At 46.3% G+C, this 12126-nt stretch overlaps 1 protein-coding gene across 3 annotated transcripts in view; it reads left to right on the top strand.

Annotated features, from left to right (window-relative positions):
- PIK3R6 (phosphoinositide-3-kinase regulatory subunit 6) overlaps positions 1–2170 on the top strand; it is an 82578-nt gene extending 80408 nt beyond the window's left edge. For all 3 annotated transcript variants that reach the window (XM_066587975.1, XM_066587976.1, XM_066587974.1), the window contains exon 20: positions 629–2170. In XM_066587975.1, the coding sequence (XP_066444072.1) occupies positions 629–785 (157 nt within the window). In that variant the 3' untranslated portion in view covers positions 786–2170. The remainder of the gene's footprint in view (positions 1–628) is intronic.
- Positions 2171–12126: the final 9956 nt, after the last annotated feature.

Genomic DNA, 12126 nt, shown 5'->3' with positions numbered 1-12126 from the left:
AATTTTTTAGATCCCATAAAGAACTGACGATGGAAGCGGCCAAAAATTGGGGCGTGCCAACAAAAAAAAAAAAAAAAAAAAAAAAATCACTCGTGAATCAACACTAGAGATGAGTGAACATGCTCGTTTAGGACAATTACTCGATCGAGCATCGCTTTTTTCGAGTAACTGCCTACTCGGGCGAAAAGATTCGGCGGGTGCTGGGGTGGAGCGGAGGGTAGCAGGGGGGAAACAGGAGGAGCTCTCTCTCTCTCACTTTCCTTCCCGCTCGCCCCCGGCGCCCCCCGAATCTTTTCGCCCGATTAGGCAGTTACTCGAAAACAGTGTTGCTTGATCGAGTAATTGCTCTAAACGAGCACGTTCGCTCATCTCTAATAAACAGATTGAAAACAATGTGTAATTGTCATACACTAGTTCTGTCCATATCGGAACTCGCCCGCTTGAATGCATTCTCATGCAGCTCAGGCAAGATGGCCGCCCCCATAGTCATGTATAGGCAGCAGAGTAAAAAAAAAATATATACAATCAGAGAATAAAAAGTTAAAAAATGAAATGTGTTTCGCTATTTGGTAATATTAAAAAAAAAAAAAAAAGTTAGTGATCCAGTCGCTTTAATTGTTTTTTGCAGCTTTGAGGTTTCCCCCTGCCAGGAGCCTGGATACAGCCTACAGAAGATGCGGGCGTCACGTGCTCACGGGGAGGGCAAAGAAGACTGTGGCCTGAGCAGATACATGACGAAGTCGCTCCTTCTCCCTATCAACACGTTTGCAGGAATCATTCAGTGATTGCTTTTACTCTTGACCCTGTATGAACTAGACCGCAGCACCACCTAAAACAGAGGGGCACAACCTGCGTCCCCGGGAACTCCTGCAACCCGTGGTGCCATACGGCCCCTTACCAGCTGGACACAGAATGCTGGTCTGTGTTGGTCTACTTATCTCTGGTTTCCACCTCAGAGAGAGTGGCAAGTATTAATGGTGCATTGTGCAGCCCTCTTTGGACTCCCCGCACATCAAGAGAATGGGGTCCCTTCACTCCAGAAAGAAGCCTATACATTAGTGGTGGTCAACTATGTGTACTACAGTCTTCAATAGAGAGCCACATGCATGAATAGGGTCTTCCTCTCTGGAGTGCAGGGGACCCCTATTCTCGTAGTTTTTGAAGTGGAAGTCTTAGAGGTGGAACTATCAGACATTTAGGATATGCCATAAATGTCTCAGATGGCAATGCCCCTAAATTTTATTGCAGCCCTAAAACGTGGTTCAGTGGGACAACGCAGCCCTCAGACCATAAAAGGTTGTGCACCCCTGTTCTAGAGGACTAACAATTCAGAGCAACCAACACACTAAAGTTTTATGGAGTGGTGGTTTTAAAGGGACTCTGTCACCTACCTTTAACCTTTTGCAATCAAATTTTGGATTCAGGGTTTCCTAGGGGGCTTTCTCTTTCTGCCATTATACAATACTGCCATCTGCTGGCTAGAGCCAGTACGGCAGTATGTGACATGCTGGAGAGGCCCCCAACAACAGAGTGGCCGGCGATATACAGTAAGAATACCCTGCCGGACATCTTCAGACATCAGAGCTGAACAGGCTTCACTGGGAATGTAGGAAGACAGCGGACAGTGGTTAACCCTATCAGCTTAGCTTATGGACTGAAAGTAGGTGACTGCTGAGTCCGTGGATGTAAATCTTATACTTAACATCCCCAGCGTGGGGGTTGCTAAGTAGTCCGCCTGTCCTAATTTTATAAGAGGAGGACTACTTAGCCGTGTCTCTCAATGTACCGAGTGGTGGCTTCCAAGGCTTACACTGGGGGAATGACTTACATCCCTGGACTCAGTGGGTCACTTGCTTTCAGCCCATAAGCTCAGCTCATAGGGCTAAAAGTAGGTGATAGAGTCCCTTTTAGATTAAAACTGTACAAACCTATACATTGGAAACAAACTCACATTAATTATCCATATGCCCAAGTTTGGCAACTTGGGGAAAGGGACTCCGAGTCCCAGCATCGACCCTCGATGAGAGGAGTCATGTGTTGTACATACCTGCTAGATGGAGCTTATGAAGGATTTTCTACTTGGGATGTTCAAAATGAAGAAGAGAAATATATTTATTTATTGACATATTAACAAATAAACTGGCAACAATGGCCGATTAGTGAGTGGTAATCAGGTTGACTCCTCCTTACAGCTTCTCAAGACACACTGATGAAGTTCTTTGAACGCAGTTCACATTACCAGACAATGGAACTCCAATCATGATCTGTTGGAGACTTTTCTTGGTCACCTGATCACTGACATCACAGCGCTTCTGTCATAACACCAGCACAATTCATTGTCATACCCTACCAGGGTGTGTGTGAGTCTAGGGGGCGTCCTCCCTGTCAGAATCGAGCCTTCTACGCTTGGTCCGCACCGGACCTCGGGCTAGCACCCCTTTCAGTGCTCCTGAACGGTCTGTTTTCCTTCCCTTTACAGAAGTGTGTCTGGAGGTTTTATCTCCTCCACCACAGCCCTACAGCGGTCCCAGCTCAGTTAGCACACACAATGCCTAATGTCATGGCCCTAATCATCATCTTGTGACCTGCAGCACCACACTACCTATTAACGTGTCTGAATTTAAGAGTTATGGGGAACCTGACATGTTACCACAGCGGTATAAACTAAGGTATGGTGAGATTAGAGCAGGTGACAGGGCCAGGTGATGTGTTTTTTTTAGGGTGCCTACCCACCAGCGATATGTTTTCTTGCGATGCGAGAGCGATGATTATGAAACCAATGATTTTCAATGGTTTCATACTCATTTGCAATTTTTACTCTCAAGCCTCGCAGTGCAGAGAAAAAAAGCTGCAATATCGCTCAGTGTTTTCAATGGGGCCGGCAGCAGCAGCGACAGCCCCGTTAAAAATATAGGGAATACGTCGCGGACTTCTGCCACAGCTATGGCAGGGGATTCCTTCATCCCGGCAGGAACCACGGGGATTAAGGAATCCTCTGCCACATCTCCTGGCAGAAGTCTGTGATGCTATCCCATTGAAAGCTGTAGGTTGCAGGCAACCCCTGCAGCAATGATTTTCGGGGAAGGGCTTGAAATGTAAGCCCTTCCCGGAAAATCATCACTCGCTGGGAAAAAAAAAAAAGTTTAAAAAATTATACTCACCTAGAAAAGCCGTCTGGCTCTTTTGTCCGACCCCGACACTCTTCTTCTGGAGCCGGGGATTAAAAAAACCTGCCCCCAGGAAGCACTGGTCTCAATGGCTGAGCGCTGTCTGTGATTGGCTTAGTGCTGTGACCAATCACAGGTAGCGCTCAGCTGTCATTCAATGGCTGAGCGCTGCCTGTGATTGGCTGACTGCTGTGTCCAATCACAGGTAGCGCTCAGCTGTCATTCAATGGCTGAGCGCTGCCTGTGATTGGCTGAGCGATCAGCCAATAAGACCAGCGCTTGCTGAGGGCAGGAATTTTTCAATCCCTGGCCTCCAGAAGACGACGGCCTGGGCCGGACAGAAGAAGCACTTCTAGGTGACTATAATCTTTTTTTTTCCAGCTAGGGATGATTTTCCGGGAAGGTCTTACATTTCAAGCCCTTCCCCAAAAATCATCACTGTGGGGGTTGCCTGCAACCCCCTTCTTTAAATGGGACCAAAGCAGTGTCGACCCCATTGAAAGCAATTGGATAGCATCACTGACTTCTGCCACAGCTGTGGCAGAGGATTCCTATATCCCTGCGGGGATAAAGGAATCCCCTACCATAGCTGTCACAGCTGTGACAGAAGTTTGCGATGTACTCCCGATGTTTCCAATGGGGCTGGCGCTGCTGCCGCTGGCCCCATTGAAGACACTGAGCGATATTGCAAAGTTTTTTGTGCCCGGCGAGGCTTTTGCATTGCAAGAAGATATATCGCTAATGAGTAGGAACTAGAGATGAGCGAGTATACTCGCTAAGGGCAATTGCTCAAGCGAGCATTGACCTTAGCGAGTACCTGCCCGCTTGAGACAAAAGGTTCGGGTGCCGGCACGGGGGAGCGGTGAGTAGCGGCAGGCAGCAGGGGGGAGAGAGAGATTTCCCCTCCGTTCCTCCCCGCTCTCCCCCGCCGACACCCGAACCTTTTCTTCCGAGCGGGCAGGTACTCACTAAGGGCAATGTTTGCTCGAGCAATTGCCCTTAGCGAGTATGCTCGCTCATCACTAGTAGGCACCCTTCTAATGATCCATGGCCGTGATCCAGCGGTGTCCCACCCCCCTCTGAAGCCCCCGTGGTGCACAAAAGCCTGACTATTCTTAGAGTCCTGTGTGCTTTTTTTGACTTGAATAGGAGAGCATGCGCACGGGACTTCGAGAAGAGTCAGACGTTTGTGCTCTGCTCCAACTTCAAAGGAAATGAGGAAGATTGAACAAAACCTCTGCAGTGCCACCTATTGGATGGCAGCATTTCTGCAAATCGATGTTAGACCCTTTATACAGGTCTTTATAACAGTGATTGGGAATTGACCAAAAGCCAGAAAACCACCCACATACAGCTATTTCGAGGTTTTTGCCTGACCTTGATTTGCAAGAATGCTGCCATCCAGTAGGTAGCGCTGCAGAGGTATTGTTTCATCTTCCTTATTTGCATATTTCCCAGAGGACCACTAGGTCCTTATAAGGCCGCCTGCAGACGAGCGGAAATCCCGCCGCGGGATTTCCCGCGGGATTTCCGCTGCTGAAAGTCTGCATAGGAGTGCATTACAATACGCACTCCTATGCAGACGGCCGCGGTTTGGCCGCGCGAAATCTCGCGCGGCAAACAAACCGCGGCATGTTCTAATTTTGTGCGGAGCACGCACTCACCTGGCCGCCGGCTCCGGTCTGCGCATGCGCCGGCTGCGCGGCAGCCGGCACATCAAAGAGTTGGGGCCGCCAGGCGCGGGTGAGTACGCGCTCGCCCCTGCAGGCTCTGGGGTCGGATCGCGCGGCGAGATTTCTCGCTGCCGGATCCGACCCGCTCGTCTGCAGGCGGCCTAAGTCGGTGTTTGCAACCGACTGCATGTAAAAGCACATTATGGTTAGTATATGGTCCGTGGAAAAACTAGGAAGTCCTGTTTTGGTCCAATCTCAAAAAACAATATCAGTGTGAGCTTTGTTTTTCAAAATGTGATTGTTCTCAGTGAGAGAAACCAAGTCATCTTGCAGATATGATAGCCTTAATGGCTAACAAAAATACATGATGTTACAGCGAGCTTTCAGACCTCTTAGGGTCCTTCTTCAGGCATGTTTTTCGCAGATGAGAAAGATGCAACCCGTACTGACACAACAGGGACATAGGTACAGATTACACATCAGGCCAAGCTCGGAACCGTCGTACGTAGATCCGTTTGCCTCCAGTCAGGCCAGCATTATTGTATGTTCTTCATGGTTGGAAGATGGATTATTAACCCCTTAAGGACGCAATGGCGTAACTTTTTTATTTCTCTATCGGCATGGCCCCATGAGGGCTTGTTTTTTGCGTGCTGAAACTGTAGTTTTTATTGGTACCATTATTGGGTACATAGAATGTGTTATAAAACTTTTATTAACCCTTTCCAACCCACTGTCTGACATCTAAAGACATTATGATTTAAGGCTGTACAGCTCCGATGTTGAAAGACATCCGTCGGGGTTCTCTTACTGTATATTGCCAGCCTATCTGCTGTCGGAGGCTATCCATTGTGTCAGCTCATGCAGTACTGGCTTTAGCCAGCAGATAGCGCTATTCTATAACGGCAGAAAAAGAGTAAGCCCCCCTAGGAAAACCAGGATACAAATTGGAATGCAAAGGGTTAATGCATAAATTACATGAGAATTTGTTTATGTGTAGGTAGCCTTATACTGAGGAAAACCCTTTTATTTGGAAATGATTATTTCTTTTGCATGGCTGCATACAAAGCCCCATAACTTTATTTTTCCATCAATGGAGCTCTGGAACACCTTTTTTTTGCTGTAGTTTTTATTGGTACCATATTGGGGTACATACTGTTTTTTTTTTTGTATTTTTTAACACTTTTCTTGCAGTTTTTGGGAGCCAAAATGAAGAAAATAAGCATTTTGGCTCTGTCTTTAAGTTTTTGCTGTGCAGGATAATAAGGGTGTTCCATTTATTGTACAGGTCGTTATGGATACAAGGATACCAAATATGTGGTATCTTTTTAATACAAAGCAACAAAGATGTTTTTTGTTAACTTTTTTTTCCTACAATTTTTTCATTTTTTTTCTTATGTACAGGACTTGAACCAGGAAAGCTATGATGACTATGATATGTAGTGCAGTACTTCTGTACTGCAATGCATTATCAGATGCAATAGCAATCATAGGCCATGGTAGACATGGACGCCATCGTCTGACATCCAGATCCCATGGCAACGCATCGGCCCGATGACGTCACAGAGGAAGCATGTGCTGCAATCTCCATTGATTGCGGCATGCAAGTGGTTAACAGTGGGGATCGGTGTCGCAGTGGGGGTCCGGCTGCGAGGATGGTACAGGCTCATTCACAGGACAGTGATTCAAGTGCATCTGCTGATACTAATCTCAGCTGTTTGTTGGTATGACACTCTTATTCAAGTCTAGAGGAGTTCTATGTAGCAGAATGGCACCCTGCTGGCGGCAACTGGTAGCTACAATTTTACAAATGTGCCTTTTTTGGTGAACAGAAAAACCTGTGGACGAAGTCAACTAGAACTCCAGCTTTTTTAAGATGCTGTTTTATTAGAAAAACAGCCTATGACCAATGTATTCTTTGGTGGTGGCTGACTTATGCCCAAAGGACTCGGGCACAACTCACATTGGTCAGGACACGGACACACACTCTGGGGCAGTCCCCAATATACTCAGATTCGACCAAGTTAATTTGGTACAGGCGTTTACCTGTTCGCACACAACATTTTATGAAGTCGTTGTTACTTCAGAGGAGCTGAGGAATAAAGCATGTATACACATAGAGGAGCGTTAGATTCTCCTCAGACTGCATGTACCGATGTCCCTCTGTAGAATCTGCCTCCCCTCCCATCTCACTTGTTACCCTTAAAGGTAACGCCCCTTTTAATTTACATTTACCCCCAGACTGGAGGTTGCAGCCCTTTCTTAGCCTTAAAAGCATGCTCCATCCCTGCAGTCCATGGCCGTTTCCTTATGAACTTACAGCCTTTCAGTATATGCACATAGAGGTCAGTTATATTCTCCTCAGTATATACACATGGAGGTGAGGTAGATTCTCCTCAGTATATATACATAGAAGCGAGTTAGATTCTCCTCAGTATATACACATAGAGGTCAGTTAGATTCTCCTAATTATATACAGATAGAGGGGAGTTAGATTCTCCTCAGTATATACACACACAGAGGTGAGGTAGCTTAGCCTTAAAGGCATGCTCCATCCCTGCAGTCCATGGCCACTTGCTTATGTAGTTTACAGTATATACACACAGAGGTAAGTTAGATTCTCCTCAGTATATACAGATAGAGGTGAGGTAGATTCTCCTCAGTATATACACACAGAGGTCAGTTAGATTCTCGTCAGTATATACACATAGAGGTGAGGTAGATTCTCCCCAGTATATACAGATAAAGGTGAGGTAGATTCTCCTCAGTATATATACACAAAGGTCAGTTATAGTCTCCTCAGTATATATACATAGCAGCGAGTTAGATCCTCCTCAGTATATACACGCAGAGATCAATTATATTCTCCTAATTTTATACAGATAGAGGCAAGTTAGATTCTTCTTAGTATATACACAGAGGTCAGTTAGATTCTCCTCAGTATTTACACACAAAGGTCAGTTATAGTCTCCTCAGTATATACACAGAGGAAAAGTAAATTCTCCTCAGTATATATACATAGCAGTGAGTTAGATTCTCCTCAGTATATACACGCAGAAGTCAGTTATATTCTCCTAATTATATACAGATAGAGGTGAGTTAGATTCTCCTCAGTATATACACATAGAGGTCAGTTAGATTCTCCTCAGTATATACACAGAGGTCAGTTAGATTCTCCTCAGTATATATACATAGAGGTCACTTAGATTCTCCTCAGTATATATACATAGAGGTCAGTTAGATTCTCCTCAGTATATACATATAGAGGTCAGTTAGATTCTCTTAAGTATAAAGAGAGAGGTCAGTTAGATTCTCCTCAGTATATACACACACAGAGGTCAGTTATATTCTCTTCAGTATATACACAGAGGTGAGGTAGATTCTCTTCAGTATATACACAGAGGTGAGGTAGATTCTCCTCAGTATATACACATAGAGGTCAGTTAGATTCTCCTCGGTATATACACACAGAGGTCAGTTAGATTCTCCTCGGTATATACACACAGAGGTCAGTTAGATTCTCCTCGGTATATACACACAGAGGTCAGTTAGATTCTCCTCGGTATATACACACAGAGGTCAGTTAGATTCTCCTCGGTATATACACACAGAGGTCAGTTAGATTCTCCTCGGTATATACACACAGAGGTCAGTTAGATTCTCCTCGGTATATACACACAGAGGTCAGTTAGATTCTCCTCGGTATATACACACAGAGGTCAGTTAGATTCTCCTCGGTATATACACACAGAGGTCAGTTAGATTCTCCTCGGTATATACACACAGAGGTCAGTTAGATTCTCCTCAGTATATATACATAGAGGTCAGTTAGATTCTCCTCAGTATATATACATAGAGGTCAGTTAGATTCTCCTCAGTATATACATATAGAGGTCAGTTAGATTCTCTTAAGTATAAAGAGAGAGGTCAGTTAGATTCTCCTCAGTATATACACACACAGAGGTCAGTTATATTCTCTTCAGTATATACACAGAGGTGAGGTAGATTCTCTTCAGTATATACACATAGAGGTCAGTTAGATTCTCTTAAGTATAAAGAGAGGTCAGTTAGATTCTCCTCAGTATATACACACACAGAGGTCAGTTATATTCTCTTCAGTATATACACAGAGGTGAGGTAGATTCTCTTCAGTATATACACAGAGGTGAGGTAGATTCTCCTCAGTATATACACATAGAGGTCAGTTAGATTCTCTTAAGTATAAAGAGAGGTCAGTTAGATTCTCCTCAGTATATACACACGGAGGTGAGGTAGATTCTCCACAGTATATACACACAGAGGTGAGGTAGATTCTCCACGGTATATACACACAGAGGTCAGTTAGATTCTCCTCGGTATATACATACAGAGGTCAGTTAGATTCTCCTCGGTATATACACACAGAGGTCAGTTAGATTCTCCTCGGTATATACATACAGAGGTCAGTTAGATTCTCCTCGGTATATACATACAGAGGTCAGTTAGATTCTCCTCGGTATATACATACAGAGGTCAGTTAGATTCTCCTCAGTATATACATACAGAGGTCAGATAGATTCTCCTCAGTATATATACATAGAGGTCAGTTAGATTCTCCTCAGTATATACATATAGAGGTCAGTTAGATTCTCCTCAGTATATACACACAGAGGTCAGTTATATTCTCTTCAGTATATACACAGAGGTGAGGAAGATTCTCCTCAGTATATACACACAGAGGTGAGGTAGATTCTCCACGGTATATACACACAGAGGTCAGTTAGATTCTCCTCGGTATATACACACAGAGGTCAGTTAGATTCTCCTCGGTATATACACACAGAGGTCAGTTAGATTCTCCTCGGTATATACACACAGAGGTCAGTTAGATTCTCCTCGGTATATACACACAGAGGTCAGTTAGATTCTCCTCGGTATATACACACAGAGGTCAGTTAGATTCTCCTCGGTATATACACACAGAGGTCAGTTAGATTCTCCTCGGTATATACACACAGAGGTCAGTTAGATTCTCCTCGGTATATACACACAGAGGTCAGTTAGATTCTCCTCGGTATATACACACACAGAGGTCAGTTAGATTCTCCTCGGTATATACACACACAGAGGTCAGTTAGATTCTCCTCGGTATATACACACAGAGGTCAGTTAGATTCTCCTCGGTATATACACGGCAGACATTCCCAACCCAACATTCTGACTACAATTAACCTGGCTACTTTCCGTGAGGCGCTGTCCTAACAAGAACTGCTAAGCCAACTTGAGGTATGCTGCCATGTGCAGAGTGGCCTCAGTAGTAATAGTGTCCCCTATACCAACCACAGCAATAATAGTGACCCCAACAGTAGCCCCAGTAGAATTAGCGCCCCCCCATACCAGCCCCAGCAATAATACTGACCACCCCCCCCACATTAGTCCCAGCAATAATAGTGACCCCCAACAGCCGCCCAGTAGAATTAGCGCCCCCTCCCCCCATACCAGCCCCAGTAGTAATAAGGACTCCCGACAGTAGCCCCAGTAGTAGTAAGGACTCCCGACAGTAGCCCCAGTAGTAGTAAGGACTCCCGACAGTAGCCCCAGTAGTAGTAAGGACTCCCGACAGTAGCCCCAGTAGTAGTAAGGACTCCCGACAGTAGCCCCAGTAGTAGTAAGGACTCCCGACAGTAGCCCCAGTAGTAGTAAGGACTCCCGACAGTAGCCCCAGTAGTAGTAAGGACTCCCGACAGTAGCCCCAGTAGTAGTAAGGACTCCCGACAGTAGCCCCAGTAGTAGTAAGGACTCCCGACAGTAGCCCCAGTAGTAGTAATGACTCCCGACAGTAGCCCCAGTAGTAGTAATGACTCCCGACAGTAGCCCCAGTAGTAGTAATGACTCCCGACAGTAGCCCCAGTAGTAGTAATGACTCCCGACAGTAGCCCCAGTAGTAGTAATGACTCCCGACAGTAGCCCCAGTAGTAGTAATGACTCCCGACAGTAGCCCCAGTAGTAATAATGACTCCCGACAGTAGCCCCAGTAGTAATAATGACTCCCGACAGTAGCCCCAGTAGTAATAATGACTCCCGACAGTAGCCCCAGTAGTAATAATGACTCCCGACAGTAGCCCCAGTAGTAATAATGACTCCCGACAGTAGCCCCAGTAGTAATAATGACTCCCGACAGTAGCCCCAGTAGTAAGTGACCGCCCACAGTAGCCCCAGTAGTAAGTGACCGCCCACAGTAGCCCCAGCAATAATAGCAACCCCGCACAGTAGCCCCAGCAATTATAGTGACCCTCCCACAGTAGCCCCATAGTACTCCCCTAAGACCTATATACTTACCTCTTGCTGGTCTGCACAGCGCTCATTCTCCTCTCAGCGCTGCTGCCGGCATCAGTGTGCGCACCTGCAACAGCCCCTCTCCTCTCTGGCAGAACCAAAGAGTAGATGTGAGGGGGGGATGAAGATCGCGGATGCACACACTGCCGGCAATCAGTATAATGGTTACTTAAAGGGGTTGTCCCGCGAAACAAAGTGGGGGTATACACTTCTGTATGGCCATATTAATGCACTTTGTAATATACATCGTGCATTAAATATGAGCCATACAGAAGTTATTCACTTACCTGCTCCGGTGCTGGCGTCCTCGTCTCCATGGTGCCGTCTAATTTCAGCATCTAATCGCCCGATTAGACGCGCTTGAGCAGTCCGGTCTTCTCCCTTCTGAATGGGGCCGCTCGTGCCGGAGAGCTGCTCCTCGTAGCTCCGCCCCGTCACGTGCCGATTCCAGCCAATCAGGAGGCTGGAATCGGCAATGGAACGCACAGAGCCCACGGTGCACCATGGGAGAAGACCTGCGGTCCACCGTGGGTGAAGATCCCGGCGGCCATCTTCGCAAGGTAAATAAGAAGTCACCGGAGCGCGGGGATTCGGGTAAGTACTAAACGGTTGTTTTTTTTAAACCCCTGCATCGGGTTTGTCTCGCGCCGAACGGGGGGGGGGCTATTGAAGAAAAAAAAAACCCGTTTCGGCGCGGGACAACCCCTTTAACGTCCCGAAAGCGGGACAAATGGCTGAAAGCGGGACACAGGGCCCCAAAGTGGAACTGTCCAGTCTACATCAAGACGTTTGTATCTATATATACGCTATACATATTGCAGGGCTCAGTGTATAACGTGCAGTACAAGTTACCCTCCAGCAGTGACAGGGTTACAGCCTGCACACTCCATGAGGTAAAGCATGCAGAGCTCTCTAGACATGGCGTCCTGTGGTGATAGCACTGCACAACATGACTCCTGCCTGGAGGCTCCGGC

The sequence above is a fragment of the Eleutherodactylus coqui genome, chromosome 13 (genome assembly GCF_035609145.1).
Source record: "Eleutherodactylus coqui strain aEleCoq1 chromosome 13, aEleCoq1.hap1, whole genome shotgun sequence".
NCBI lineage: Eukaryota > Metazoa > Chordata > Amphibia > Anura > Eleutherodactylidae > Eleutherodactylus > Eleutherodactylus coqui.
Note: the sequence above shows the minus strand (reverse complement) of the source record. Positions and strands in the feature narration are given on the sequence as shown.